General features: G+C 41.4%; 1 protein-coding gene across 1 annotated transcript in view; it reads left to right on the top strand.

The window, feature by feature from the left end:
- Window positions 1-7,918: 7,918 nt before the first annotated feature.
- Window positions 7,919-27,514, top strand: part of PPP4R1 (protein phosphatase 4 regulatory subunit 1) — a 42,009-nt gene continuing 22,413 nt past the window's right edge. The window contains exons 1-8 of the mRNA XM_065889881.1: window positions 7,919-7,946; window positions 12,645-12,787; window positions 13,235-13,381; window positions 16,153-16,260; window positions 16,383-16,448; window positions 17,326-17,484; window positions 17,886-18,013; window positions 25,101-25,612. Coding sequence (XP_065745953.1) covers window positions 7,919-7,946; window positions 12,645-12,787; window positions 13,235-13,381; window positions 16,153-16,260; window positions 16,383-16,448; window positions 17,326-17,484; window positions 17,886-18,013; window positions 25,101-25,612 — 1,291 coding nt within the window. The remainder of the gene's footprint in view (window positions 7,947-12,644; window positions 12,788-13,234; window positions 13,382-16,152; window positions 16,261-16,382; window positions 16,449-17,325; window positions 17,485-17,885; window positions 18,014-25,100; window positions 25,613-27,514) is intronic.

The following is a 27,514-nucleotide window of genomic DNA, read 5'->3' as shown; positions in this document are numbered from 1 at the left end:
GCAAACCGGTTTAGGATGAGGAGACTGGAGTAAGTGGATTGACCGTTGTGATAGTCGAGAGCAGTGGTCTTCAAACTTAATGACTGGATACCTTCTAAACTAATCTCGGAAATTTTCTCTCAGACATTTTCAAGTTTAAAGGTATTTTCAAAATGAAACTGTCATAATCACTTTTAAAAATGGAATCTAAATGTAGCACTTCACACTATCATCCATTTTCAAAAATTCAAGAATAAACTTTAAATTGGGGATTTTACATTGTTCTTTTTTTCTTCTTGATCTTTCTATTTCCTGCACAAAATTTTACCTTAATATATTTTTATGCTTGCAAGTTTTATTGATCACCCTATCACGTTTCTTTGCACCAAAGATATAAGGAGAAATTGAAATTTTTAATTTCCTGTGGCCATAAAAAAACTTTAAAACTTTGTTTTCTTTATTAATACTCAGTTGATCAACCAGAATGTATTGCAAATTATGATAAACACTTGGTAAACAAAATTTTATTGAATAGGTGTCTGTTAATGGATGGAGCTTTTAAAAAGTAACATGTATTCATGGGTGAATATAATTTATTGGTAGAATAAGACAGTATTTAGCATCAATTTCTACTTTTTATTTTAAGAGCTATAAGCCCAGAGAAATTTTGTTGACATAGATAAGTGGATGGAAAGGGTTTTACTAGCGATGCCACTACTTTCCTTGAACTTCTTCCAACCTATGTGTCAAAAATTTTAAAATTACTTTTAATGAGCTATCGGTCTTTCAATTTTTTTGAAAGCAAAGGGTTGAAGAATGAATACCTGACTTGTAAAAGTATGTATTACAGCCTTTAGAGAGTTGAACTCTTAACACTTCATCAGTGTTGCAGAGGATCCCTTTGCTTTGCAGTGGAGGCTTTTCTGCATGGGGGCAGTGCAGCACTGCAGCCTTGAGGTCATGGGAGGTGGGAGGTTGTGAAGGGAAAGTCTTCGATCCACAGCCCAGGCACATTTTTGTGATGGAGTACTCCTGGAGGTTGGGGTCTGGTATAGCCCTTGGAGTTACCGGCTTGATTTATTCCTCGGGAGAGCTTCATGTACCTTATGGGGTTCAAATACCCCAGTTTGCTCTAAGCAGATGATATCAGAGCCTCTGAATTAGGGTATTGGAAACTGAGAGGTGTGGGAATACAGAGTGCTTCATAGAAGTAGAATTTCTAGTTCTTAGCAACTGATCAGATGTGACGGCAAGGAAAGTGCCTTACAGAGTAACGGAAGGCCTCAAGTTTGAGAACTGCCGGTTACTGGGGAAAATGGTAATCAAAGTCATGAGGAAGAGCTGATTTTTTATAAGGTTGGTTTGGACAGTTTGGTTTTCAGAACACACGTGACATGGAGGTGCAGACTCTGAAGTACCTGCACACCCGGCCGTGGGGGTCAGAGCAGGAGAACTTTGGGGTCCTCTGCACTGTGAGTGGTAGTGGAAGCTGTGGCTTATCGAGGGGAGGAGGGTTGTGTGTGTGTGTACAATGTGTATAGGAGGACAAAGTAGGGGGAAAGAAACTACCTACATAACAGGGTGAGAAGCAAGAATAGTCTAGAAAGGTAGAAACTATTCCAAGAGATCCAAGGAAAGAGAATTTAAGACGAGGGTGTTGGGATGGGAGAGTCAGCCTTGTCCCTAGTTTTGGCAGATTATTGCCAATCTTTGAGAAGAGTCACAAGAGTGAAAGAAATAGGACAGATTGCTTTTGTCTTGATGAGGAGGTGAGCTACAGCTTTAAGAAGTCTGATGAAAAGTCATTTTAGAGACTAGCAGGCTTAAGTTCTGGATTCAGTGTTTCAGGAAAAAGCCCAGGTGGTCAGAATGGCCCTTAATTACCTTGTGTTGCCCGTAAAGTGTGGTCCCGGCCACGTGTGCAGGGCCAGCAGCCAGCCTTTCCTTTCCCTCCGTGTGGGAACATCGTTTCTGGGGTTGAGTCCTCGGTGAGGGGCTTGGTGTTTATGGCCGTGGTGGGAGAATCTCTGTTTAGACAGGGCGGTGAGGTGCTGTTCTGAGGCGCGCGTGACAGCAGCTGAGCACCTCTGCGCCCCCTCCCGCTGCCCTCAAGCAGGTATGGGGACGGGTGACCCCTCACGCTGCTCTTCCCGTGCTCCTGTGCTCATGGTTGCTGGCACGTTCTTTTTCCTGACTTGGCATCAAATGCATGTATGGTAGTAAGATAGGAATGGAAGGTGATTTTTTGAAGGTAGTTCTGGGGACTTGGAATAGAGGTTTGGGACGTCTGAGAGAAGTGTAAGCTTTAAGAAGAGTAGGCTCAGAAGTCTTGTTGAATGAGCATGAAGTTAGCACGAATGTGGAGCATACCTGAGCCTTGTTGATGGGGAGTAGGACAGCGGCTCATGGTGCTGATGCAGGCGGAGCTGGAATTGCCTCCCTCAGGTGAGAAGTTGTGCTCCTGGCGGGGCCAAGGGCTTCCATGATGGTTCGGGGAGCGAGGCGAGGCTGGCGGTGGTGCTCTCAGAATGCCATGTGCTGACCAGCAGGCGGCTCGGCTTGGGAGAGACACCACGATCTTTGCTTCTTTCTTAATTAAAAAAAAAAAAAGGTGGTTTTAATTAATAATTGATCATTTAAATCACATTTTATTATAACATAGTTGAATAAGTATCTCCGCTGCCCGGAATTGTCACTCAAAGGAGATAATGGTTGAATTTAACTCCATTGTTGCTTAGAAAATCTCAAGCGCCAGTCCCAGTTACAGGGTGGCTGTGCGATTTCTCCAGCCAGGTGGGAGGAGTTTGCAAAATGTAATAATGTTACTCTGTTAAAAACTAGAAGGCTAAGTTGACTTTGGTTGGTCACCGTCCCCTCCTCCTCCTGCCTCACTTCTGTGTGAACCCTGTGCCCCACGTGTCCTGAACAACTACTCATTTTCTAGACATGACTTGGTTTTCCTCGACTCCCTGTCTTTGGGCTTCTCGGCTTAGGACGCCCTGTTCCGCCCTCTGTCCTGCTTGGCAGACCTCAGTGCACCTTCCCAGAATTGGCTGGGCTTTGAAGCCTTCTCTTGCTCACCAGGGCAGACCTAGAAGTGTAACAGTGGACGGCACACGTGGTGTGTATGTACTCTTACACCGTGCATCTTTCTTAGTAGCATATTTTTGTCTGTGTCTTGGCACACACATATATACACATGTGTGTACATAGATACATGCATACAATTTCTGTCTAGTTTTTATATCTGTGTTCCCTGTTGAGTGCCTGGCACTTAAACAGTAGATGTGCCGTCCTACTTATTGAATGAAATGAATGAAAACATTTAAAAACACAGGGAAACTACGATGAGATTCTCTGTATCAGAAACAAATGAATTGCCGGTTCGAGGGAACATGGATGTACTAGCCTGATACCGTGTTAGGTGCGTTATAGATGTTAGCTTTGTCTGTGTGTCTTAAAGTCTTGACAACAAACAGGTATTTTACATGTGAGGAAATGGAGCCAAATTAATTAATTACTTGCATTAAGTCCACATGCATAGTTCACAAGGAGCAGAACATGAGATTTGGACCCAGATCTGTCTTAACTTTAAAAAGCCTCTGCCCTTTTCACATCACTGTCGCTATAACTGTGTAGTGATAATCATCTTTAAAATTTCAAATGGGTCCAACTTTAAAATTTTTACATTTTAGATGCTGTTTTCCTTAAATTTAAAAGAATGGGATGTTGGTTTCTATGGCTCTGGGTTTCTGCTGGAGCTGGTGCTGGTGTGGGGAGTGGAAAGTGGATGGAGCCCTTCCTGAAATGCAGGGGTGACTCTCTCTTATGCTGCATGGTCTCTTACCTTCATGCGATGGGGGGGGGATTCAGTTTTACAAGTAACAAAGATAAATGTCCTTGTTTTATCATTTCTTTCTCTTGTCCTGTTTTTCTGGATGTTCTCTTTAATTTGCATTGTAACACATTTGATTCTTGTCCTGATTTGGAACTGGTAGGATCTGTTGAGTCTGATTTGAGACAAGATGGGCTAACCCTTCAGTATAAGACTTCAGTTCGTATCCCAGGTTTCTATTCCAGTTAGGAATTCTGTTAGAATTCACTAAAAAACACAAGATTTCACTGACACTTTTGTCATTTACCTTCTTCATGGAAGCTTTTATAACTAAATATTAAGTTTTGAAAAATGAGGGTTTCCTATGTAAGTGTAGGAATTCTGTCTCATGTTGACCTTTTAGGTCATCTTCCTTTTTCCTTTCCATCCTGGTCCCCCTTCAGCTACCCAAGACAGTAAATTTACAGGGGAAGAGGGAGCACTGGAATTTGGGGAGCGTAGATATAATTTGAAAAAACATTTCAAGTGATCATTGTTTTCATTACTTTTAAGTCATTTTGAAATTTCAAATAACACTAAAAGCTGACATGATTTCTTCACTTCATCAGTGTAGGAAATTGGATTTTTAAAGCTGTGAACACTGTAAGGGGCTCTTGCTGCTGTAACGTCCAAGAATCCAGAATCAACTTAGTGACCCAGAAAGGAGGGGTGCTGGGGCACAGGTCGGGTGATGATAGGTCTCTCTTCATCTTCTGTAATGCTCCTTGTCTTCGTCTATTTTGTCTGGTAATAAAATAGCCACTCTGGCTTTCTTATGCTTACTGTTTCATGTTTTATCTCTCTCCTTTTTGTAATCCTTTTCTTTCAACCCATGGGTTGAAATTTTGACTTTAAAAATGTGTTTCTGGTAGACAGACTATAGCTGAGTAACAGACTATAGTTGTTACCTTGTTATTAGTTTGGGATTCTCTACCTTTTGACCTAAATGTTTAGTCCATTTATAAGTAATGTAATTATTGATCTGGTTGCTTATTTCTATTTGTCTTTTTTTTTTCTCTGTTGCTCCTTTTGTGACTTTCTTTGGGGTTAACTCAGTATTTTTTAGCATTCCATTTTAACTCTCGGTTGGCTTTCTAGCCATCCTTTCTTGCATGTTTTAGAGAGTACTCCTAAGGGTTGTAATTTGCGTCTTTAATTTACCATAATCTATTTAAAATTAATGTACTACTTTGCATAAGCTATATGATTCTTGCAGCAGTATAGCTGTGTTTACTCCCTCTGTTTTGTGTTTTTTTTTTTTTTGCTGTACACGGGCCTCTCACCATTGTGGACCCTCCCGTTTGCGGAGCACAGGCTCCGGACATGCAGGCTCAGCAGGCCCAGCCGCTCCGTGGCATGTGGGATCCTCCCGGACCGGGGCACGAACCCGCGTCCCCTGCATTGGCAGGCGGACTCTCAACCACTGCGCCACCAGGGAAGCCCTGTTTTGTCTTTTTTATCTGAGGATGTTATTGACTGTACCATCATTTAATGCTGTAGGATTTTTCTTTCTTAGTGGTGATAGTTTTTATGGATTATTTTTGTGTTTCTCCTTGTAACCTGTGGCAGGCATTTGTAGGGTGGCTGGGTAAGACTTAGATATGCAGTCTGTAGCCATGGTAATCACATCCTTGCTGCCTCCATAAATATGAAATGCAGAGCCATTTAGTCCAATCAAGAATTTTTTTAATTAATTAATTAATTTTTGGCGTGTTGGGTCTTCGCTGCTGCGTGCGGGCTTTCTCTAGTTGCGGCGAGCGGGGGCTACTCTCCGTTATGGTGCGAGGGCTCCTCATTGCAGTGGCTTCTCTTGTTGTGGAACACGGGCTCTAGGCATGTGGGCTTCAGTAGTTGTGGCTTGCAGGCTCTAGAGCACAGGCTCAGTAGTTGTGGCACACGGGCTTAGCTGCTCCGCAGCATGTGGGATCTTCCCGGACCAGGGCTCAAACCTGTGTCCCCTGCATTGACTGGTGGATTCTTAACCACTGCGCCACCAGGAAAGTCCCAGTCCAATCAAGAGTTGATGAGGAAATCCTGAATTTGGAGAGGATGATTCAGGACAAAACGGCTCCACAGTTATTGGCAGGAGGCTGCAGTTCTGGGAAATAGAAGTGTACCTTTGTCCCCAGTGCCTCTGCTGGAGTGGAACACTCCCTTTTGTACAGAAGTTGTCAACCTTAATGGGTAGAGTGGTAACGTAAGTGGAAGCAAGGTATGGGTTGTAACCCTCTCAGCGTATGTTTCTTGAGTACAGTTGTTCAGCAATCTGCATTGGAGCTAGTGGCGGGTATTTATTATAAATGATTGCTCCTGGGCCTCACTCCAGACCTGCGCAACCGGGACCTGAATATGAGATCTGGGGTCTGAATTTTAGGGTAAGTGCTCCAAGCTCGTCTTAAACACGACAACGTTAGACTGTCAGTGCACTAGGACTGTTCCCAAAAGCCCCTGACTTTTTATGGACCTGAATCAGTACTATTAATGTTTATCTTCAAGATTAACAAGCGTGCGACTGATGAAACAGTTTGGTCAGAGTCATAGAATTCTAGCGCCTGCATAAAGGTGCCTTCGAGGTCATGCCAGCTCCACAGTCTTAGAGGAGGAAATAGATCAAATGAGAGTGTCTGGGTGGTTCTTACAGCTCTGATTCATAATATATAAGGTACTTTGCTATGAATTGTAGATGAGAATAACGTGTTAAAACTTTTCTGTACTATGTAAGGAATTATTTTCATGTTAGGTGTTATTTTTAATCCAGTTTGACAATCTCTGCCTTTAAGCGGGGCTACTTAGAGCATTTGCACTTAATGTGATTATTGATATTGTTTGGTTTTCCTCTCTCTTGCTATTTCCCATCTGTTTGTCCCATCTTTTCCTTTTTCCTTTTATCCTCTTTTTCTGCCTTCTTTTGGGTTCAGTATTTTTTATGATTCCATTTTAGGGCCTTTATTGGCTTACTGGCTATATGTTTTGGGTGGGGTTTTTTGTGGTGTTTAATAGTTGCTGTAGAGTTTATAATTAGTATGTGCCTTTGACTTATTACTGTCTACTTTCACGTAATATGTATAAAAGAACTTTAGGACAATATACCTCCCTGTTATTCTGCCTTTGTGCTGTTGTAAATATATTTTACTTCTACACATGTTATAAACCCCACAATACATTTTTTCTTTATTTTACAGTACATACTTTTGCCTTAAACAGTTAATTATCTTCTAAAGAGATGTTTTTACATAAGGAGAGGCTTTTGTGTTTGCCCGCCTAGTCACCATTTCTGCTAGTCTTCATTCCTTTGTAAAGATCCAGCTCTCCACCTGGTATCATTTTCTTAGTATTTCTTGTAGTGTGGGTCTGCCGCTGGCGCTGTTTGTCAGCTTTTGTATGTCAGAAAAAGTCTCTATTTCACCTTTGTGTTTGAACAATTTCTGTTTACTGGGTATAGAGGTGTAGGTTGACTTTTTTTTTTTTCTTTCAGTCCTTTAAAGATGTTGCTCTTCTGTCTCTGGCTTCTCATATGGCATTCTTTCTGATGAGATGGCTGCTGTCATTCGTGTCTTTGTTCTGTATATAATGTGAGTTGTTCTCTGACTGCCTTGCAGAATTAACTGTCAGTGTTTGACAGTTCATTTATTTACAAGTTGTTAGTGTTCTGGTTGAACATGTAAGTTCTCAGGTCTGTGTGATCACTCTTTTCTGATCACTCTGTTCCTTGATCACCCCAGACTGAGTTTCTACTGACCCCTGTGCTTCTAGGGGCAGTTAGGACATATCTGTAGAAAAGGAGAAGAAGCATCCGTCAGTCAGTCGTGGCTTCTGAACCGATTCTGAGATTCTCTCGTGACTTTTTGTGCCACTCCAAGAACAACACAGGGCAGTTTTCCTTGTGCTGCTTCAGAGAGGCGGGGGTACCTTTTAGTGCGACAGTGTTACAAGGAGTATTTCTGATGTCTCTGATAGTTGGTGTGGATGACTGCAGCTCAGAGTCTGATGTGATTGTTGTACCTTCAGCCCTGGACTTCGTCTCACAAGATGACATGTTGACGCCCCTGGGGAGACTGGACAAGTATGCTGCGAGCGAGAACGTATTTAACAGGTATGTGCGTATGCTTCCCATTAAGGTGGAAGCACAAGTGTGGCTTTTATTGCATGAATTTCAGTAAACAGAAGTATCCAGTTGAAAGTAGATGTCATTACTGCGTGGTCTGAGTCACCCAGCTTCACTGCTGGTCACAGCCGTGGCCGCCTTTACAGTCGTTTACTCCTCCGTCCTGTGAGCAGGCAGCACTCCTTCTTGACTTTTCGGCAAAAACAAGCAAACTGCTTCTTTGCTGTTAGGCATAATTTTAATGTTCATTAAAGTGACTGCTGAGGCGTCAGTTCCTCCTCCAGCAGGTGGTGGTGTGTGCCTGCCGCGGGCCAGGTGACTGGAGGCCAAGGGGCGAGGGACACGGCAGTGACCAGCGCTCACACTCTCCCTAATGCACTGTTTCTCCACCTAGGGCCCCCAGACCACCTGTATCAGACTTCTCGGGGAAATCTCAAAGTCTTTGTGAATAAAATTGTTTGAGTATAGATGTATAAAACTCATTGAGTAAAATATGTAAAGGTAACATTTTATATAATGAAGAATGATTGTACTTTCCCATATTTATGATAATTGAAGGTAGCTACTTGAAACAAATTTTCAGTGACCTTAGAAATTTGTCAGATCAGGTAAAGGTGAAACATATTTTGGTAAATAATCAATCTCATCTTGTTAAAATAAAATCCTACTGGCATTTGTCACTTAGGAAATTAGGGACTTAATATATGTTATAAAATGTATTAAGAAAAATTTTCTTTTAAACTATATGGATTCTGCCTTTTAAAGTTCTAAATACTATTAATGCCACTGAACATCATATAATTTTCTTTTTCTGTGTAGACAAATGGTGGCCCGGAGTCTGCTGGACACACTGAGGGAAGTCTGTGATGATGAGAGAGATTGTATTGCTGTTTTGGAAAGAATTAGCAGATTAGCTGATGATTCAGGTATATATTTATGCAGAGAAAGGTTTCTTTTACTAAATTACGTTTCGAAAAACTTAGTGTAATGCGAGATTTCTTTGATATATTTCCTAAGTAAATTATCAGACCCATCAGTAACAAGAAAATAAAAACCTGTTACTGGGCTTCCCCCGTGGCGCAGTAGTTGAGAGTCCGCCTGCCGATGCAGGGGACGCAGGTTCGTGCCCCGGTCCGGGAAGATCCCACGTGCCGCGGAGCGGCTGGGCCCGTGAGCCATGGCCACTGAGCCTGCGCGTCTGGAGCCTGTGCTCCGCAACGGGAGAGGCCACAAGAGTGAGAGGCCCACCTACCGCAAAAACAAACAAACAAAAAAACCTGTTACTAAGATCCAAACATTTTATAGTAGGCCCATTTAGTTTAACTTTGAAAATTTCTTGTAAGAAAAAACTAAGAACATTGTTTTGCATCATGTACATTAATACTATTTTAGAATTAATAAATTGTTTTGAAAAATTTTTTGAATAAATTAAAAGGATGGAGTGGGCTGTAAATTTTTTGGCAAATATAAAATGCATTTTTACTTAGAAAAAATGTTTATCACCCCTTGTAAAACTAAGGCTGTTTGTCTCTAAAGTGGAAAGAGGAGGAGAGTCTGCTTAAGAAAGAGGTAAACTTGTTTTGAGGCTTAGAATACGGTTTATTACGTTTTTAAAAAATTTTTTTTATGGTGGTAAAACATACATAAAATTTACCATTTTTACCTAATATTATTTTGAGCATATCTTTATATTTGATTTTAGAAACGATTCAAAAATCAAATAAAAATTTTTTTCTTAAATCCATGACCTCTTTATTAAAATGTATTATTTTTCAATTTATCAAACTTTTGGCATAGCAACAATTCTCATCCTTTAATTTTCAGATGAGCTCATCTTTTGGTAAGCAACTCACTTTATGGGAATATGTTTACTATTTATGTAAGCCTTAAATATTTTTTATTTTCTTATAGAAAAAAACATTAGTAAGCTTCCTAATTTTCTATCTTATTATGATGTTCTGTGTACATAATTACTCATGTATATGCTTGTTCCAGAATGGTTTTAGGAGGGTCTCATCAATTATGATTTTTACTTACAATTTATTTTTAGATTTAGCAGAGATAAACAATGTAACTTAAAATTTTGGCACTATTGCATTCCATTGTGTTCATTCCTTTCATAGAGATGTAGATATTCTTTAAGGTGGAATTTGTGTTTGTTTTCTTCCACCTGTTTACCAACTACAGTGCTGTTCTTTACATATATTCTACATGTGTTTTAAAATATATCTCGAGTTCCTGATAAATATCTCTCTTGACATTTACACTCTGAATTCATTCAGTAAATGTGAAAACAGTGCATACTGTATGCCAGGTTCTAGATTAAATGCTGGAGCCTTACTGAGATGAGTAAGAATCCCTGTCATCAAATTAACAGTTTAACGAATGCAGCCGACATACTAACAGTAAATTATACCAGGGAGGGTTGGGGCCCGCTTTGGACAGTTGGTGGCATTTGAGTTGGGTTTGATGGGGTGGGAGGGGAGGAGGGGGCTCAGGAGAGGAAAGGACAGGTGTAGAGGTTTGGGGAGCTCAGGACAGCGGCCCGTTTGGCCAACAGTGAGTTTACTAGGCCTACAGTTTAGAGGAATGAGACTTAAATAAGGTGGTTGAGGGCCAGATTGTAAAAATTTATACTGTGCCAAGTTGGAGAGTTTGCTTTGTTTGTGATTTAGAACAGAAACACAGCAGTGTGGGTTGACTTGAGGAAAAGATGGGTGACGGAAGGCTGGTTGGGAGATTCCTCTGACTGTTAGGAGTAGTTTGGGAGGAATGGAAGGGCCGGAGGGGTGTCAGAGCCACTGTGATGGGAACTTCCATGAATTTGAGGATTCTTGTCTCTCCATCAGATATGGGAAAGTTGCAGTCTTTAATATATTACCTCTCCTCCACCCCAAAATCCTTTTTTTTTCACTTTTTTTTTTTTTTTTTTTTTTTGCGGTATGCGGGCCTCTCACCGCCATGGCCTCTCCCGCTACAGAGCACACGCTCCGGACGCACAGGCCCAGCAGCCGTGGCTCACAGGCCCAGCCGCTCCGCAGCATGTGGGATACTCCAGGACCGGGACATGAACCCGCGTCCCCTGCATCGGCAGGCGGACTCCCAACCACTGTGCCACCAGGGAAGCCCCTTTTTTTTCATTTTTAAGTTTACTTTTGTTTGAGTATATGTTTTGTACATGGTTCAAAATACAGAACTCCTGTTAGCTACATCTGTTGTCTATAAGGAAGTCTTTATAAAGTGAAAGTAGCTGGTCTTAATTAATTTTGGGGTTTTGTTTGCCTTGAAAGGGCTTCCCACCTCAAGGTTCAACTTTTTTTTTGGCCACACCCCACAGCTTGCAGGATCTTAGTTCCCCAACCAGAGATCGAACCCGTGCCCCCCTGCAGTGGAAGCGCAGAGCGCTAACCACTAGACTGTCAGGGAATCCCCTAAACATTTTTTTAAATGTTGTCTTTTAGTGCTTTTTTTTTTAAAAGATGAGCATTTCTTTTTAATGAACTAAGTATTCATATCCTTTGCCATTTAAAAAATTTTTTTTAAATTTTTGGCTGAGTTAGGTCTTTGTTGTTGCGCACGGACTTTCTCTAGTTGTGATGAGCAGAGGCTACCCTTCGTTGCGGTGCTCGGACTTCTCATTGTGGTGGCTTCCCTTGTGGAGCACGGGCTCTAGGTATGTGGGCTTCAGTAGTTGTGGCAAGCAGGCTCAGTAGTTGTGGCACACGGGCTTAGTTGCTCCATGACATGTGGGATCTTCCCGGACCAGGGCTCGAACCCGTGTCCCCTGCACTGGCAGGCGGATTCTTAACCACTGAGCCACCAGGGAAGGCCTGTCTTTTAGTGCTTTTGATCTTAAAAAAGAAAACAACATTTGGAACTTTTTTTTTTGTTTTGCGGTACGCGGGCCTCTCACTGTTGTGGCCTCTCCCGTTGCGGAGCACAGGCTCCAGACACACAGGCTCAGCGGCCGTGGCTCACGGGCCCAGCCGCACTGCGGCACGTGGGATGTTCCTGGACCGGGGCACGAACTTGTGTCCCCTGCATCGGCAGGCAGACTCTCAACCACTGTGCCACCAGGGAAGCCCAACATTTGGAACTTTGACTCACCTAGAATTTATGTAGAGAGAGCAGTATAGGGATCTTACCCTTTTTTTCTCACATAACCTGCTGACTTTCCTACCATTACCTATGGAACAGTTGATCTTTTTAAAATGCCATATCTGTCACATTTAAATTTGCCATAAGTACTTGGGTCTTTTCAGATTTTTTTGTTTTTTTAAATCTGTTGGTTTCCCTTAGCATTCACTGACCCTTTATCATCTTAGTTAAGTCTAACTGTAAACCCTCCACTGGCTGGCTGCATTTAGATTAGGACCCAGTCGTTACGGCTTGTCCTGGAGGTTCTCAACTAGCAGAGTTTGAAGATGATGCCGTGTTATAGTCGATGTGAGTTCAGGTGAACAGACCCGGTCCTCACAGGAAGTATCGCAGGCTCTGAGGACAGAATCTGGGATGGGGTCGACCTCGCCATGACTGTGAAAAGGATCGCAGGCTGCAGAGCATTTTCTAAGCACTCATGATGTGATGCGAGGTGAAGAGTCCAGAGATTTCCTGAGGACTCCCCCGCCCGGCAAGGATCTGGTTCTGGGGAGGATGCTTCAGCTCACCTTTCTGTTATTTCCATAGAGCCAACTGTGAGAGCAGAGCTGATGGAGCAGGTGCCTCACATCGCCTTGTTTTGTCAAGAAAACCGGCCTGCGATCCCGTATGCGTTTTCCAAGTACTTGCTACCCATTGTGGTTAGATATCTCGCAGATCAGAATAACCAGGTAGGAGGGCCCTGCCCACGTTCTTACAGAAATGGGTGTAGTCTGGGGCACTCCCGGCGGCCTACTGGGTGGTCACATTGGGATGTTCCTTCCTCTTTGACTTTGTTGTTCTGTTTTTCAAAATGAGGCTGTGGAGAGTCTGGGAGGTCACAGCAACAGACAGCACCTGGTGGCTGCTGCTCACCCGCTGCCCTCCCAGGCGGCCCTCAAAAAGGTTGGCACTTGGAGACCTCTTTTCCAAGAATGGCTTTTCTGTTCCACTTCATCTGTTACAGCACAACCTACCAAGTTCTGTCTTTGCAGAATAACCACAGATTTTTATTAGCAAGGTTTTGCCAGTTGTGAACCCCCTCTAGTTGGGTGAGGAATCCGCAGATTTGTGAAATTCAGGTGTTAAGTTTTGTTACACTGTGTATGTACTTGGTTTACGTGTCTGTTTTTTCCTAGGTCAGGAAAACGAGTCAGGCGGCCTTGCTGGCCCTGCTGGAGCAGGAGTTAATTGAGCGGTTTGATGTGGAGACCAAAGTGTGCCCCGTCCTCGTAGAGCTGACCGCCCCCGACAGCAATGACGACGTGAAGACAGAAGCTGTGGCTGTAAGCAGAGCTCAGCAAGAATTAGTCACTGGCTTGACCGATAGGAGGCGCTTGTTACATATGACACTGCATTACATGTTGTAGGGTTGACACATACTGGGTCTCAGAGTAGCCACAAATCATTACATTTGAAATGTAATGCTGGGCTAGAAAGGGACATAGGCTTCCAAGGGAAAAGGTGTCTTTTCTGGGGGCCCCATGCTGTGCAGACGCACTTGGGAATTCGATGGCTCTATCAGTGGGCTCTGAGAAAGCAAGATACACAGCAAGAAAATAGTAAGTTAACTGTAAATTCATTATCAAAATGGAAAAATAAGATGGCAAAAATAACCAGTGGAATTTTAAAAACCCTGTATCGAATGAAGAAACATTTGAGCTCCTTGAGTTGCTGTCGAGCACTTTTCTAGGCACCATGTAAGCACAGTAGGAAAAAGAGGGATGCTGCTTGGCTACTGTACTTGACAGTATGGTCTTGGCAGGAAGGAATATATGATATAAATTATGATTATTAGAAAAATACACAGATTAAGTCATTATGCACATAATAAAGTCAAGTATTATAGTGAGTTCTCTGGTGTTTTGGACATGGTTAGCAAATATTTTGATTATTTGAGAGCCATCATAAATAGGGTATGAATTACATATAGTAAAATATCTGTTATAATTCACATCTATGGCTCCTCAGTTCAGAAAGTAAGAATTCTTATAATAAAATAGAAAAGTGATAAATGCATCTGAAAATTTATTCAGATCTATTTGGATAGTGAGAGTTTGCTATTTAAACCTGATATAGTTGCATTTTTGTTGATATGAAAAAAGTTACACTAAAAATAATTTTATAGTGCTTCTGGATCGTTCGTAGGGTGAATTAGGTTTTCTCTCTTGTTCCTTTCCACTGGAAATTCCATTATTTTATTTTTAGATATTCAGGTATCAGTTAATAAATTTAGATATTTTTCAGTAATACCATTTTTATTGAAGTGAAATTCACATAATATAAAATGAACCATTTTAAAGTTTACAATTAAGTAACATTTAGTACATTCATAATGTTGTACAAAGCACTACCTCTGTCAAGTTCCAAAACTTGATTTTTTTAAAAAATTTCACAAGCTTCTCAATAAAAAGGAAATCAGTTTTGGCATAAATGTTGGTTTATATTGAGCAGAGTTTAACTTGCTTTATTATAATTTTTGACGGATTTTAAGAATAGTAAAACACTATAATTATAATAAAAGGCTATATCCAGCACTAGTGTGAAACCTGTGATTCTCTCACAATTGGTTGTGTTAACTTTGTTATGTTTGGCATTCCCTCCCTTCCCAGTTGTTTGTTTTGGGAATAATTCATTCTAAGAAATTTAATTATGCTAGATCAGTGATACTGTGTATCTTTGGATCATTAACTCAGGCTTGGAGATGCCTAGAAACAGTCTGGAGTCAAGAAACAACACTGCTTTGGGGATTGGGGGATGTCAGTGTCACCTGCCACTCTGAGGAGGCCAGGGCTCTGATAGGGATGGTGCCAGCCTAACAATGCATGGGCAGATCTCCGTTTATGTAGGTCTTTTCTTCGTTTCATCAATGTTTGGTTGTTTTCAGTAGACAGAGCATGTGTGTGTGTTGTTAGATTTCATGTTTTTTTAACACTGTTGTGAATGATACTGTTTTTAAACATTTTCAGTTATTCGTTGCTAATTTATAGAAGTACATTTTTTTTTTTATTCTGTCATATGTCCTGCAAACTTCCTAAACTCACTTATTTGTTCCAGTGGCTTCTTTGTAGATTCCTTGGGATTTGGTCTGTAGACAGTCATGCATTTATGAATAGAGTTTTCTTTTCTTTCCAGCCCGATGCCTTTGCTTCTTGTCATATTTGCATGGGCCAGGAGTAGATATAATAGATAAATGACGACAGTCAGATTTCTTTGTATTCTAACTGCGTGGGGGCAGATATTTAAATGCGTTGGACTGGTTTTCAAAAGGTTCATCCTCACTTTGCCCAAAACTGTGTTATCTGAATCATGTGTGATACATATCAGATCTGTGTCCTTGTCTCCCTTGGAACCCAGGCTTTGCAGAGTAAGGACGTGGTCCCCACATGCGTGAGTTTCAGAGAAAACGGTACTTCGCAAGATGAGAACTGCTACTGTATAGTCCTTTCTTAGCAGTGCAGATACACTAAATCCAGATCCTTCTTGTGGATAATCTTCTGAAAACTCACCATTTATTTTTATCGGGAAAATGTGTAGGTCGTTTTTTTTTTGCGTTACGCGGGCCTCTCACTGTTGTGGCCCCTCCCGTTGCGGAGCACAGGCTCCGGACGCGGAGGCTCAGCGGCCATGGCTCACGGGCCCAGCTGCTCCGCGGCATGTGGGATCTTCCCGGACCGGGGCACGAACCCGTGTCCCCTGCATCGGCAGGCGGACTCTCAACCACTGCGCCACCAGGGAAGCCCCGTTTTTTTTTTTTAATCTTAAATTTATTAGGCAAAATGATTAATAAGATTGAAACTTTAGGTAAAAATGCAATTTTTAGGGTTTTCTCAGGGTTTATTGTACCTTTAATAATTATTGGTTGATTTTAATAGTAGTTAACAATAGTTTTTCTGGCTTCAACTTGGATAAATAAGATGAATTTTTTGTGATGTATGTAGTGTAATTATGTCATATTTTATATTCCCTTAAATTATATACTTTTTATAAATTAGCAAACTGGAAGAGTCTTAGTTTGAAGATATATTCAGTGTGGTTTTGTTCTTATTTATTTTAGATAATGTGCAAAATGGCTCCCATGGTTGGGAAGGACATCACAGAGCGTCTTATCCTCCCTAGGTTTTGTGAGATGTGCTGTGATTGCAGAATGTTTCATGTTCGAAAGGTATTTTTGTTGTTTAAGAATACATGGTTCTAGTGGTTACCATATTGATCTGTGAAACTTAAAAGATTATTTTTAAAGAACGCTGTAATATTTTGAAATGTCAGTGATGCTTTTGTTGTCAGGTCTGTGCTGCCAATTTTGGAGATATTTGCAGCGTAGTTGGCCAGCAAGCTACTGAGGAAATGTTGGTAAGTATTGCAGAAATTAACTATGGAGACTGGACTCGCCACAGTGGTCCACGCTTCCAGCGCCGGGGGCGCGGGTTTGATCCTTGGTCAGGGAAGTTCTGCATGCTGAGCAGTGTGGCCAAAAAAAAAAAACAACTAAGGAGAAAGCAGTGCATTGCAAAGTAGCATGTGAAGTTTGAAATACATACAGTTACCCCCAAAGTGTATTAATATTGGCTTGGCCAAAAAGTTCGTTTGGGTTTTCTGTACTATTACAGAAAAACCTGAATGAACTTTTTGCCAACCTAATACAATTCCATGGATGTACACCAGAAAGATAATATGACTTTAAGAGTTTAAATTTCTGTAATCTGGGCACTTGAATTGTGTTTGTTAAGGACGGTTTGTTAAAAATGCAGATGTGTTAAGAACCATTGATCCCTTTTTAACTCCCATTTCTATAAAATCAATTCTTATTTATTCAAATGAATCTTTTAATTTTATTGCAACCCTCAAGTATTTTAATGACAAATTAAATTTACAGCAGGTGATTTTTAAATGGTTAGTTCCTGGGATAAAAAATGCTTAATGTACAAGTTAATGTACTTGAAGAGTTTCTGAAACCATCTGTTATGAGGAATAGTTAACGTTAAGTACAAGCTCTTGGATAACATTTAAGCTGTACGTGTTCGGAGCGTTTTTGATTTTCCGTAGTCAGTAGTGGAATGAATTGGGTGTGATTTATTTAAAACTGCTAAGTATTAATATTAAATGGGTCTTCTAAATTTCATTAAGAAGATCTAATGTTTTAAATGCTGTGAAAGCAGAAAATGAAATAAAAGTAACTCCTGAAGCCTGCTGTGTGTCTGCCTAACGAAACACCATCCTCCTCGCACAGCTGCCCAGGTTTTTCCAGCTTTGTTCCGATAACGTGTGGGGAGTCCGCAAGGCCTGTGCTGAGTGCTTCATGGCGGTTTCTTGTGCAACATGTCAAGAAATTCGACGGACTAAATTATCAGCACTATTTATTAATTTGATCAGTGATCCTTCACGTTGGGTAAGGTTTTGTTTAATTACCATTTTTGTAAAAGAATGCATTTTACAGAAGATGTGATTTTGATTTCATAATTTAAGAAATAATTCATCATCTAAGTCATGTTATTGCTAATTTAAGGTATGTTATTTAAGGGATGCTATCATTTAAGGGATGTTATTGCTATCAATACTTTTAGGAGTAGACAGTAGACTACTATATTAACTTTTTTTTTTTTTAACTGGATGAAATTTCTGTTCCATGCAAATGTTTTATAGGGTCTCATATTCACATTCTCATGGTTTAAACATTCAAGCCAAGATAAAAATATTTAAAAGTAAAAAGGAGAAAATAATTGATGGGGAACTGTAAATCCTAGCTGAAGAAGGATTTATGTTTTATTCCTGTCCTTTTATTCTTCTTAGGTTCGGCAAGCAGCTTTTCAGTCTCTGGGACCTTTCATATCTACCTTTGCTAATCCATCTAGCTCAGGCCAGTATTTTAAAGAAGAAAACAAAAGTTCAGAAGATACATCAGTAGAAGACAAAACTAGGTATGATTTTTTAAAACTTTGCTTTCCAGTTTTACTGCTTCTGAGCATTTTTTTTCATTTTCAGTATTTTTATAATGTTCTTTTTGGAGAGTTTACTATTTCTCTTGATTACAAAAATTGGTAAATATTTTAATAGAGTTTTATTTTAAATACATTTGTTAAACATCTCTTTGGTTAATTACATATTTAAATGAGAAGATGAAGGCACACGTAACACAATTAGCTTGGTGCTGGGCATATAGAAAGCTGTAGTGATAGATTTGATAATAATGTTCGCGTAAGTTTATTTAATAAATAATTTATCTAGCAAGCCATCTGTTAACATTTAGAATATACAAAGTAATGGTTATACAATTTAAAGGGTTTGGTTTTATACGGAGTAAAACCTAATTTAAGAATATGCGTTACTACATAGTCAGTTTCTTACTGTTATTTTTCTTTTTAGTTAATTTTGTGGATCTTGGATTCTCTGTCTACAGAATAATGATTGTAATTTCTCAATTGAGGGGGAAAGTATTTTAATGATTAGCACCAAATTAGTGCACTTACTAACTAGAATATCAACTTTTAAGAGCATTTAATAAGGCAACCAGATTTTCAAATAAAGCTTAAAGAGGACATCTCTGATTTTAATTTTTTTTGCATTTAAAAATTTTACTTGAGTTTTAGTTTTTAAAATTTTATTTTAGTAGGGCTTCCCTGGTGGCGCAGTGGTTGAGAGTCTACCTGCCGATGCAGGGAACATGGGTTCGTGCCCCGGTCCGGGAAGATCCCACATGCCGCGGAGCGGCTGGGCCCGTGAGCCATGGCCACTGAGCCTGTGCGTCCAGAGCCTGTGCTCCACAATGGGAGAGGCCACAACAGTGAGAGGCCCGCGTACTGCAAAAAAAAAAAAAAAGTATTTTAATATATCCTTAGGGGAAAAACGGTTCAGACCTCAGTTAGTGCATGGGAAATAACGCACAGACTTTGACAGGTGTGAACTTGAGCTCAGTTAGTGCTTGTTTCTGAAACAGCCCTGCCTGTAATGCCTGAGTTACCAGAGTGCCTTGTCCTCCCTTGTCATGATGCTAATGGACATTTTCTTCTGTAGCTTGGTGCTGGGCATATTTATACAAATACCGTGATATTTGTTTTCTTGGTGTTTTGATTTGGCAGTTCTTCCTTTCTTTTCTGCTGCCTTGTTTTACCTTTTTGCCCATTCTCCTACCATCCTGCTGAATAGCCAAACAAACCTGAGGTACTGTATTTTGTAAAGGAAGAAAAATCACTCTAAACCTGTCTTCCTAGCAAGAAAAGTCCGTCGGTTCTTTTTTTTTTTTTTTTTTTTTTTTTTTTTGCGGTACACGGGCCTCTCCCGTTGCAGAGCACAGGCTCCAGACGCGCAGGCCCAGCAGCCACGGCCCTCGGGCCCAGCCGCTCCGCAGCATGTGGAATCCTCCCAGACCGGGGCACGAACCTGTGTCTCCTGCATCGGCAGGCAGACTCTCAACCGCTGCGCCACCAGGGAAGCCATTGTCCATTGTTTTGAAAACAGCTGCTGCAGGGAATGTGACAGAGTGATGAAGTGGGGAGGGGAGAGGTGTTACCTGCTCTTCAGTTTTGAAGTCAGCGACCTTTTCCCTAATGGTACTAATTGTATGAAGACTGTTGCATAGCTTTTATTTATTTTTGTATCTGGAGAGAGTCTAGGAAGTGATATAAATTTACAGAGAATTATTAGGACGGGGTCAGCAAACTTCCTGTAAAAGACCACGCAGTAAATATGTTCGATCTCCGTCAGAACTCCTGCAGTGTGGGAGCAGCCGTAGACAGTCCATGATGCATGAGCTCAGCTGTGTTCCAGTAAAACTTTATTGACAAAGACAGTTGGTGTGGCTACCATGGCCGGTAGTTTTGCTAACTGCCGGTATAGGACATTATTGGAAGAGCTATTTAAAGGCAGTTAATTATCTTTTAGCTACAAACTTTAACTCCTCTTCCATTGTAATGAGGTCTGTCTTAGTGTCAAGTCAATACTATTTGTAGCATTGGATTCTCAGTATATTATTAGACTTTATTGAATTGTGTTAATGATGTAAGGGAGACAGTTCCTGGCTGAGAAAGGAGTTCTGTTAAATATTGTAAAAGCTGTTGTGTAGTCCTAGGTATTATTAATCTCAGAGCCATTAGCTAATTTGCCCTCTCTTAAATACTGCACTGGCTTTTGTTTTGAGCTGTCTTAAATCTAGTTTCATTATTTAAGGTTGACTGATTGGTTAATTATGCAAAAATTAATTGAGCACCTACTATGAACCAGCGACTGTAGACAGATGAACCAGGACTTGGTTCCCGTTCTCGAGGTCCTCTCAGTTTCCTAGAATTCAGATTTCTCAAACGAATATCTCACAAAATAAGCAAGTTTTTGGCAATATATTTCTGCTACTGTTTATTTCTTCTGTAGGGTTTCATCTGATCCTGGAAACATTTAATATCACTTAATACTCTTTGAAGCATTTATTGATTATAAACCTCTGACTTTATAAAATACCAGGTTTATCTCTCACTCACCCTTGATCAGGCTGTTCATACTTCTTTGAAGGTGTTAATAAAAGCTGTGCTTCCAGAAACAGAGTTAAGCATTCAGATTTGCACTTTTAAGTTATGTGAAATGTGCAGCCTCTTTTCTGTTTAGTTAAACCAGCTATTACACCGCTCTCCGAATACATTGCCTTCTTTGGGTTCTCCCTCTTTCTGTCTGGGACGCCATCCTGTTTCACCCACACCTCATTTAACAGAGAGAATGTCTGGACAAACTACCTCCAAGAATCTTGGAGGAAATTCAGAGCTTTTGCATCCTGGCTGTTCATAGCACTGGTGCACGAGCACTGGTTTTAGTCATATCTCTTGGCTGTGTATTTTGCACACATTCATCCAGGGGACTGCAGGTCCCCCCGCGTAGCAGCCTGGTTTTTATCTTTGTGTATTCTGACGCCTTCACCAGGCCTGGTACATGCTCGGCACATGATAAATGTAGAATGAGTTATTGTTAGAAAATAATAGATTTTCTCTCAAAAGCCTTAAGTAACTGCACTGCTCTTGCTAGTTTTTGTCAGTTTAGCTTCAAGCTAACTATGTGTAAGTAAAATTGTTACTGGTACAAATCTGGCAGTATTTCACTGATGTTGAGACTCCATTATGAAGTCACAGCACCTGGAGGCTGTGTCTGCTCTCATCTCAGGATGCAGTGTCTGGGACCAGATGTTCCCAGGGCACTTTCCTAGGCCACAGTCTTGAGTCACCAGGTCTCTGAAGATACTGACTCTCAGCTTACGTAGGCACCGAGGAGATGCGTTTCTGGCTGACGCTCTGCCGCACTTGTTCCCTACACCTGCGAGGAGCTGGGCTACTCCGCTCCTCATGCGAGCCCTCAGTCTCCTCCATTCTCCTCAGAATAGCGTTTGCTTGTATGATAGCGTTTGCCAGACCGACCGTTAGGAATGTCAGAATTCACTTGATTGTGCACTGACTGTTCCCCAGCTCCAGGAAAAAATGTATTTAGAGAATTTATATTTTTGACGGTTTATTTTGAAGCAGACGGTTTATTTGTACAGAATTTAATACTTCCCAGAATTTCATATGAGGGAAAATGTTTTTGTCTCTTTAAAACCATACGAGGAGTTTGAACTTGGGACAAACTAGTAATTTTTCATAAGGCAAATAGAATGACTTGGCCGGTGATTCTCTTTGTTTTTCCTGCTGAGAATATTAAAATTTAATTTTAATGCTAAGATGAGATAGTGATCCAGGAACTTCAGGCCCTTGGAATAGTTTTCCATACTAAATGGCCTTTTAATTGGGTTCTTTTTGTGAATTTTAAGTGGAAGTTTCTTAAATTCATCAGATAACAAGTGAAGTCTTAAGTTTCAGCCATTTGCTCCCCACCACCACCAAACAATGTCCTGTTACTATAATTCTTATTTTTTTTAATTTTAAAATATTTATTTATTTATTTTTGGCTGCGTTGGGTCTTCATTGCTGCGCGTGAGCTTTCTCTAGTTGCAACGAGCAGGGGCTACTCTTCGTTGTGGTACGCGGGCTTCTCATTGCAGTGGCTTCTCTTGATGCGGAGCGTGGGCTCTAGGCACGCGGGCCCAGTAGTTGTGGCTCGTGGGCTCGAGAGCGCAGGCTCAGCAGTTGTAGCGTACGGGCTTAGTTGGTCCGCGGCATGTGGCATCTTCCCGGACCAGGGCTCGAACCCGTGTCCCCTGCACTGGCAGGCAGATTCTTAACCACTGCGCCACCAGGGAAGTCCCTACTATAATTTTAAAATTACAGTTTGCATGATATCAGAAAAACTGTAAAAATAGCCAAAGAATCCCATAAACACTTCTTTCAGATTCTCCAGATGTTAACATTTTACCATACTTGCTTTATTATTTTTTTTTTCTGAATTCTTTGAGATAAGTTTTAGACATGATATTCTTTTTACCTTCCTTCAATATTTCACTCCTCAAAACACAGATACTAATACATAACCAGACTCTAATTACCAAAATTAAGAAATTAACATAGATACAATACTGTCATCTAGAGATTTTATTCAGATTTTACCCATTATCCCACTCGTTTTTAAAACAAAAGAAAAAATTAATAAAGTCGTGATTGGAAAATACCACGTAATTCATACACATATAGAAGACACTTATTTTGCATAAGAGCCCTTGCTTCGGGACTGTTTTGGAGAGGGAAAGGATGCTACAGACATCAAGGCCAGTCCCTCATTTTATGAATGAGGAGTAAATGTGGAATCTGCAGCGCCAGTGCTGGGTGAGACTCGAGTTCTCGCAGTTTATGTGTGCATGTTATGTATTTCATGATTATAAGCATGGTGGAGAAACACCAGAATTTTAAATGCTATCACTGTGTGGTCATGTTTTCGGATGAGGTATTAAATATTTTTATCTATATCTAAAAAATATATTTTTTAAATAATCACGTGTTTTTAAAAAAATTCGTTTCTGAAAACAGTGTGAACATTACTATGAGATAAAGTGCAATCAGGGAAGTTGGTGATCTCCTGAGAGCACATATGGTGGCTCTGTAACTGGGATATCATGTCGGTGGTAACGTCACCTCCAGGGCACAGGCCAGGTGAGCCTCCTGTTTAATGTCTTTCATTGTGTATATTTAAGGGCCCATGTTTCAGGGGAGCACCCCACCCTCACCTGACAAATTTACCTACATATCCATCCTCAGTTCCCTTTCGTGTTTCTTAGAAAGAGCTGTCTCTTCACCCATTTAATCTGTCCACCTGTGTTCTCGAGCCCCTAGTCTTCCTTCTCAGAAAGACATTGCTTTATCAGTGATTCCATCAGTCTCCTGTGTTTTCAGTTCTTCACCTCTTCTGACCTTTTTCTCTGAGCCTGAAGAACGCTCGTCTGAGGCATCCTCTTGTACAGGAGGAATGCCGTGCTCTTCGTCACTCTGCACAACTGTCATGACACACATGCAGGCCAGTCCTTCTGAGGTGCCCTCCAGTCTGTCTGGGCTCTGACCAGTTTCCCAGGGACGTCACCGCCTGGAATTCCATGTAGATCCCGACTCAGCCCATCCAGACTGAAACCCCCTCCTCAAACTGCCCTGGTGTTTTTCACTTGCAGTCGGTGCCACCAGCACCTGTTCAGTCGCTCGGGCCAGAAATCTGGAAATCTTCACAGGTTCCTCTCTTTGCTTCTCATGCCCCGCGAGCGGGAAGTGAGCAGTCGTGTTGGCGTTGGCGTCATTTGAGTGTGTTGCCATCTTCTGTAGCCCCGACACGCCGCCCTGTTCAGAAGGGCGTCCCTGCCTCTCCTCACGTGCTCTGCTGGACTCCCTGCCACCTGGCGCACCTCCTGTCCTGCTTCCCGGCGGCCTTTCCGAAAGAACGCATCTGAAAATGGAACTCTCTTCACCCCTGCCTTGTCTCCTGTACCCTAGGGTACGTTCCGGAGGTGTTTAGTGTGGGGCGCAGTGGCTCCGCCGACTTTTCACTTTTCCATCGGTTCCCTCTCTGAGCCGTCGTAAACTCATCGCCGTTTCCTGAAGGTGTGGCACCTCTCCTGTCACCCCTGCCTTTGCATATGCTGCGGGTTTTCCCTTAGCCTCCTAAGCACGTGTTGGTTGCTCCACCCACGGCTCCTGTCATTCCCTGGAAAGCCTTTCCTTGCAGCTGGCGCATCTGCCTCCAAGCTCGGTGTCCTTGCTCCCTCCTTACCACTCTGCAGGAAGCGTTTGCCTCTGATGCTAATCTCAGGAGCAGCAGCTGCCTCTCATTCACATAGGAACCCTCACCACCAGTGTCGCTCCCTGGCTCCTAGTAGGTGCTCAGCATGCGTTTGTTAAGGGTAATTGAGTCAGATAAACTCTGAGGGGCCGTTAGAGCCTCTGTGTAGGTGGTGGATGGCGGTGACCCATGGGCTGTGGTCCCGGGGCTTGTACCACCTACCTCTCTGTCAATTAAGTCATGGCTGCAGGGGGGAAAACTTTTGGGAGTAGAGCTGAAAGTGTGGAAGGAATAAAAATAACTATTTACACTTAAGTGGACTTTAATGTATTTTGCGAGATAGTAAATAAGGATCTTTTCTAATGCTGTGTAGAGGTTTTTTTTTTTTTCTGTGTAAGCAAGGAGGTTTTAATTCTCAGCTTTTTGATAGGTCATTGGAGCACAGTGGCAATACCATGATCCTAAAAATCAGATAATTTTTACTATGTATTTAGCTTAAAATGCATTGTGAGAATTTATCTTCTTACTATTTCTTTTTAGTTTTTTTTATTATTGAAATTAGCATGGTATTATAGAATCCCGGGGTTCTTAAATGTTATCTCCTCCAACTATTACATAATATTTTAATATCTAGACTTAACAGATGTTTACATCTCTGAGCACAGAACAACTGATGGAAAAAGAAGCATTATCAGTAATCTAAATAAACTACTGAATTTGTGTGGATAATTTGTCATTTTTAATACTTGTCTAAATGCTTTATGTAGTATCTTTCATTGTTTTTTTTTTTCAGTAATTATTTTTATACTTTCACTTTCTTTTTCCCAAATAACACAATAAAAGGACCAGAGGTGAAGAAGTCCCAGAGGATGCGCAGATCAGGCTAGAGGATGTTCCTACAGACCCCACTGTTTTTAATTCCAGTGTCAAACTGGAAGGTGCGCTGGACCCGGACATTGGTGCTGAAAGCCCTAGGAAGCCTCCAGGGGACAGCTCATTACCTTGTCCTTTGTCCTCAGAGCCTCATCAGGAGGCAGCTAGTAACGAGGATGATAAAAAGCCCGGCACCTGCAGGTCTGCCTCTCGGTTGGAGGTGGGCGACAGTGCGCAGGACTCAGCTCCCCTGGATCAGGAGTTGTACAACTCCTTTCACTTCTGGAGGACTCCTCTTCCTGAAATAGATCTAGATGTGGAGCTGGAGCAGGGCTCTGGGAACAAACTCGGCCCCGAGGGGCTGGAGGGAACGCCTGAAGCCACCGCCCCGGCTTCTGCAAACATCACCATGGCCACCAGAAAGGAGCTGGAAGAGATGATAGAAAATCTGGAGCCACACATTGACGATCCCGACGTGAAAGGTATGGGAGTTGGTTCTTTATTCTGATAAAAAATGTTATTTTCTGACTTTTTCCCCAGAAAAATTGCCTTTTAAAAATCTATTTTGACCATTGTCATCATGTATTCTTGTCTGGATAAATGTGATTAGTCTGAATTTTAGGAAATAAATTCCAGATGAGCCCGTTACTGTGTTGCTAAGTGTAGCATGTACAGATGTGTTGGTTCCCAAATCGCTCTCTGACTTGTTCACGCTCACTCACTGTTTTTACAATTTTAACCCTTGAGTCCTGCCTTAACTCTTCTGCTCTGGATCTCATAAACCTTTTTATAAACAGCAGATGCAGTGCTGTGTTTTACGGAAAGACTGTAGTCTGTTAGCAGTGGACAAAGATACGTATCTTCCTGTGGAACGTGGTGTTTTAAGAGCTGTGGGCGTTTGCGAGGGGCCTGCTGGTGTCTTTGTTTCTCAGTTGGACCTTGTTCCATTGGGTTACACTTGTGTCACCTGGATTCTGCCATTGTGAACGGCAGCCTTGAAGGTTGTTGTGTGTGAAAATAACAAGTTGCTCTCACTCAGTGGAATAGGAGTGTGGGAACGAGGTCCCAGGCCACCCCACTCTGCCTGCCGGGGCCAGGGGGTGGTTTACGGTCTGGGGGTAGGAACCTGATGCCAGCGACATCAGAGCTCCTACTGAGCACGGTAACCTGTGAAATGTTACCGTAAAACAAAAAACAATTTTGAAAAATCCCCAAACTGCAAGTCTTCAGATCCTTTATCACTTTGTGGATTTTTTTTTTGTCCTTGTTCATTCTAGAAGCTAAAATTTCTAAACTGTCAGTTTGCTCAATGTTAGCAAAATACCTATTTTTAAAGCAGACAAAGGGAAACCTTCAGTGTCCTTCTAAAACACGCAAAACTTGTTGTGTTTAAACTTGGAAAATTTCATCAGTGGAGGTGATATTAGCAGTTATCTTTATTTGGCTTTAACGTATCATGATTTTTAAAGATTTCCTATGGTAATTTTATGCTTGGAGAAAAACTAAATGATTTGTTTGATTAAAGGCAAATTCATATCCGTGATGGTTGAAAGTTATTTTAATTTAACTGGCAGACAGTCACCTTTTCCAGAATGCTGTGAATAGTATCGGGCGCCGTGAGCCTCTTTTGAGTCTGTGTCTGCAGTTTATCCTCGCCATTCGTGGACCAGTAGTTCATTCCTCCTCCTTATGAGTGTTTTCCGTAGAATGTCCTATTTTCTATCCCTCGCGGTGGATTATTTTCTCTGAAAACCTCACAGCTTCACTGCTCTCGCTAGTTCCTCATTGTGGCTCCTGCCCTTGATTTTTACCACCTTGAGCCCAGAATTCTGCATTTTATGACAACCTGGTGATGTAGCAAATACTGAGGCTTGGTTTTGTTTGACAAATTAGAATGTTCATCAGAATCTTGCCTTTGCCATCTCCCTTCCACCCCAGATGAGGAGGACGGAGACAGAATTACACCTCAGATGTGCACATCTTGGGGTGGTCAGCTCTTGATAAACGTTGTCTTTACGGGTTTCTGCTTTTGTTGAAATAAATTTTATTATTTGTCAACTTAAGTTTTGTTCAGTCGATCAAACTTCAGTAACTCTCACGTCTTGTTTTTTGTACGCTCCTTAGCTTTATGGAAGAAAGATTCCTAACTGGCCTTTGGCCCGTTCTGGGAGCTCTCCCTGTACACCCCTGCTAGTCGGTTCTCTGACACGTAGTAGACACCTACTAAATATTAATGGAAATACTGAATAAGCTACTTTAAATTCTCTTTTTTTAACAAATAAGCTGAAAGTAATATGCATAGTTTGCTTTTTTAAAAGCCCTACATGGACACACATGAGTTTCAGGATATGACTTGGTGTTTCAGAAGGTGACTAACACGGTTT

The sequence above is a fragment of the Phocoena phocoena genome, chromosome 13, assembly GCF_963924675.1.
Source record: "Phocoena phocoena chromosome 13, mPhoPho1.1, whole genome shotgun sequence".
Lineage (NCBI taxonomy): Eukaryota > Metazoa > Chordata > Mammalia > Artiodactyla > Phocoenidae > Phocoena > Phocoena phocoena.
Note: the sequence above shows the minus strand (reverse complement) of the source record. Positions and strands in the feature narration are given on the sequence as shown.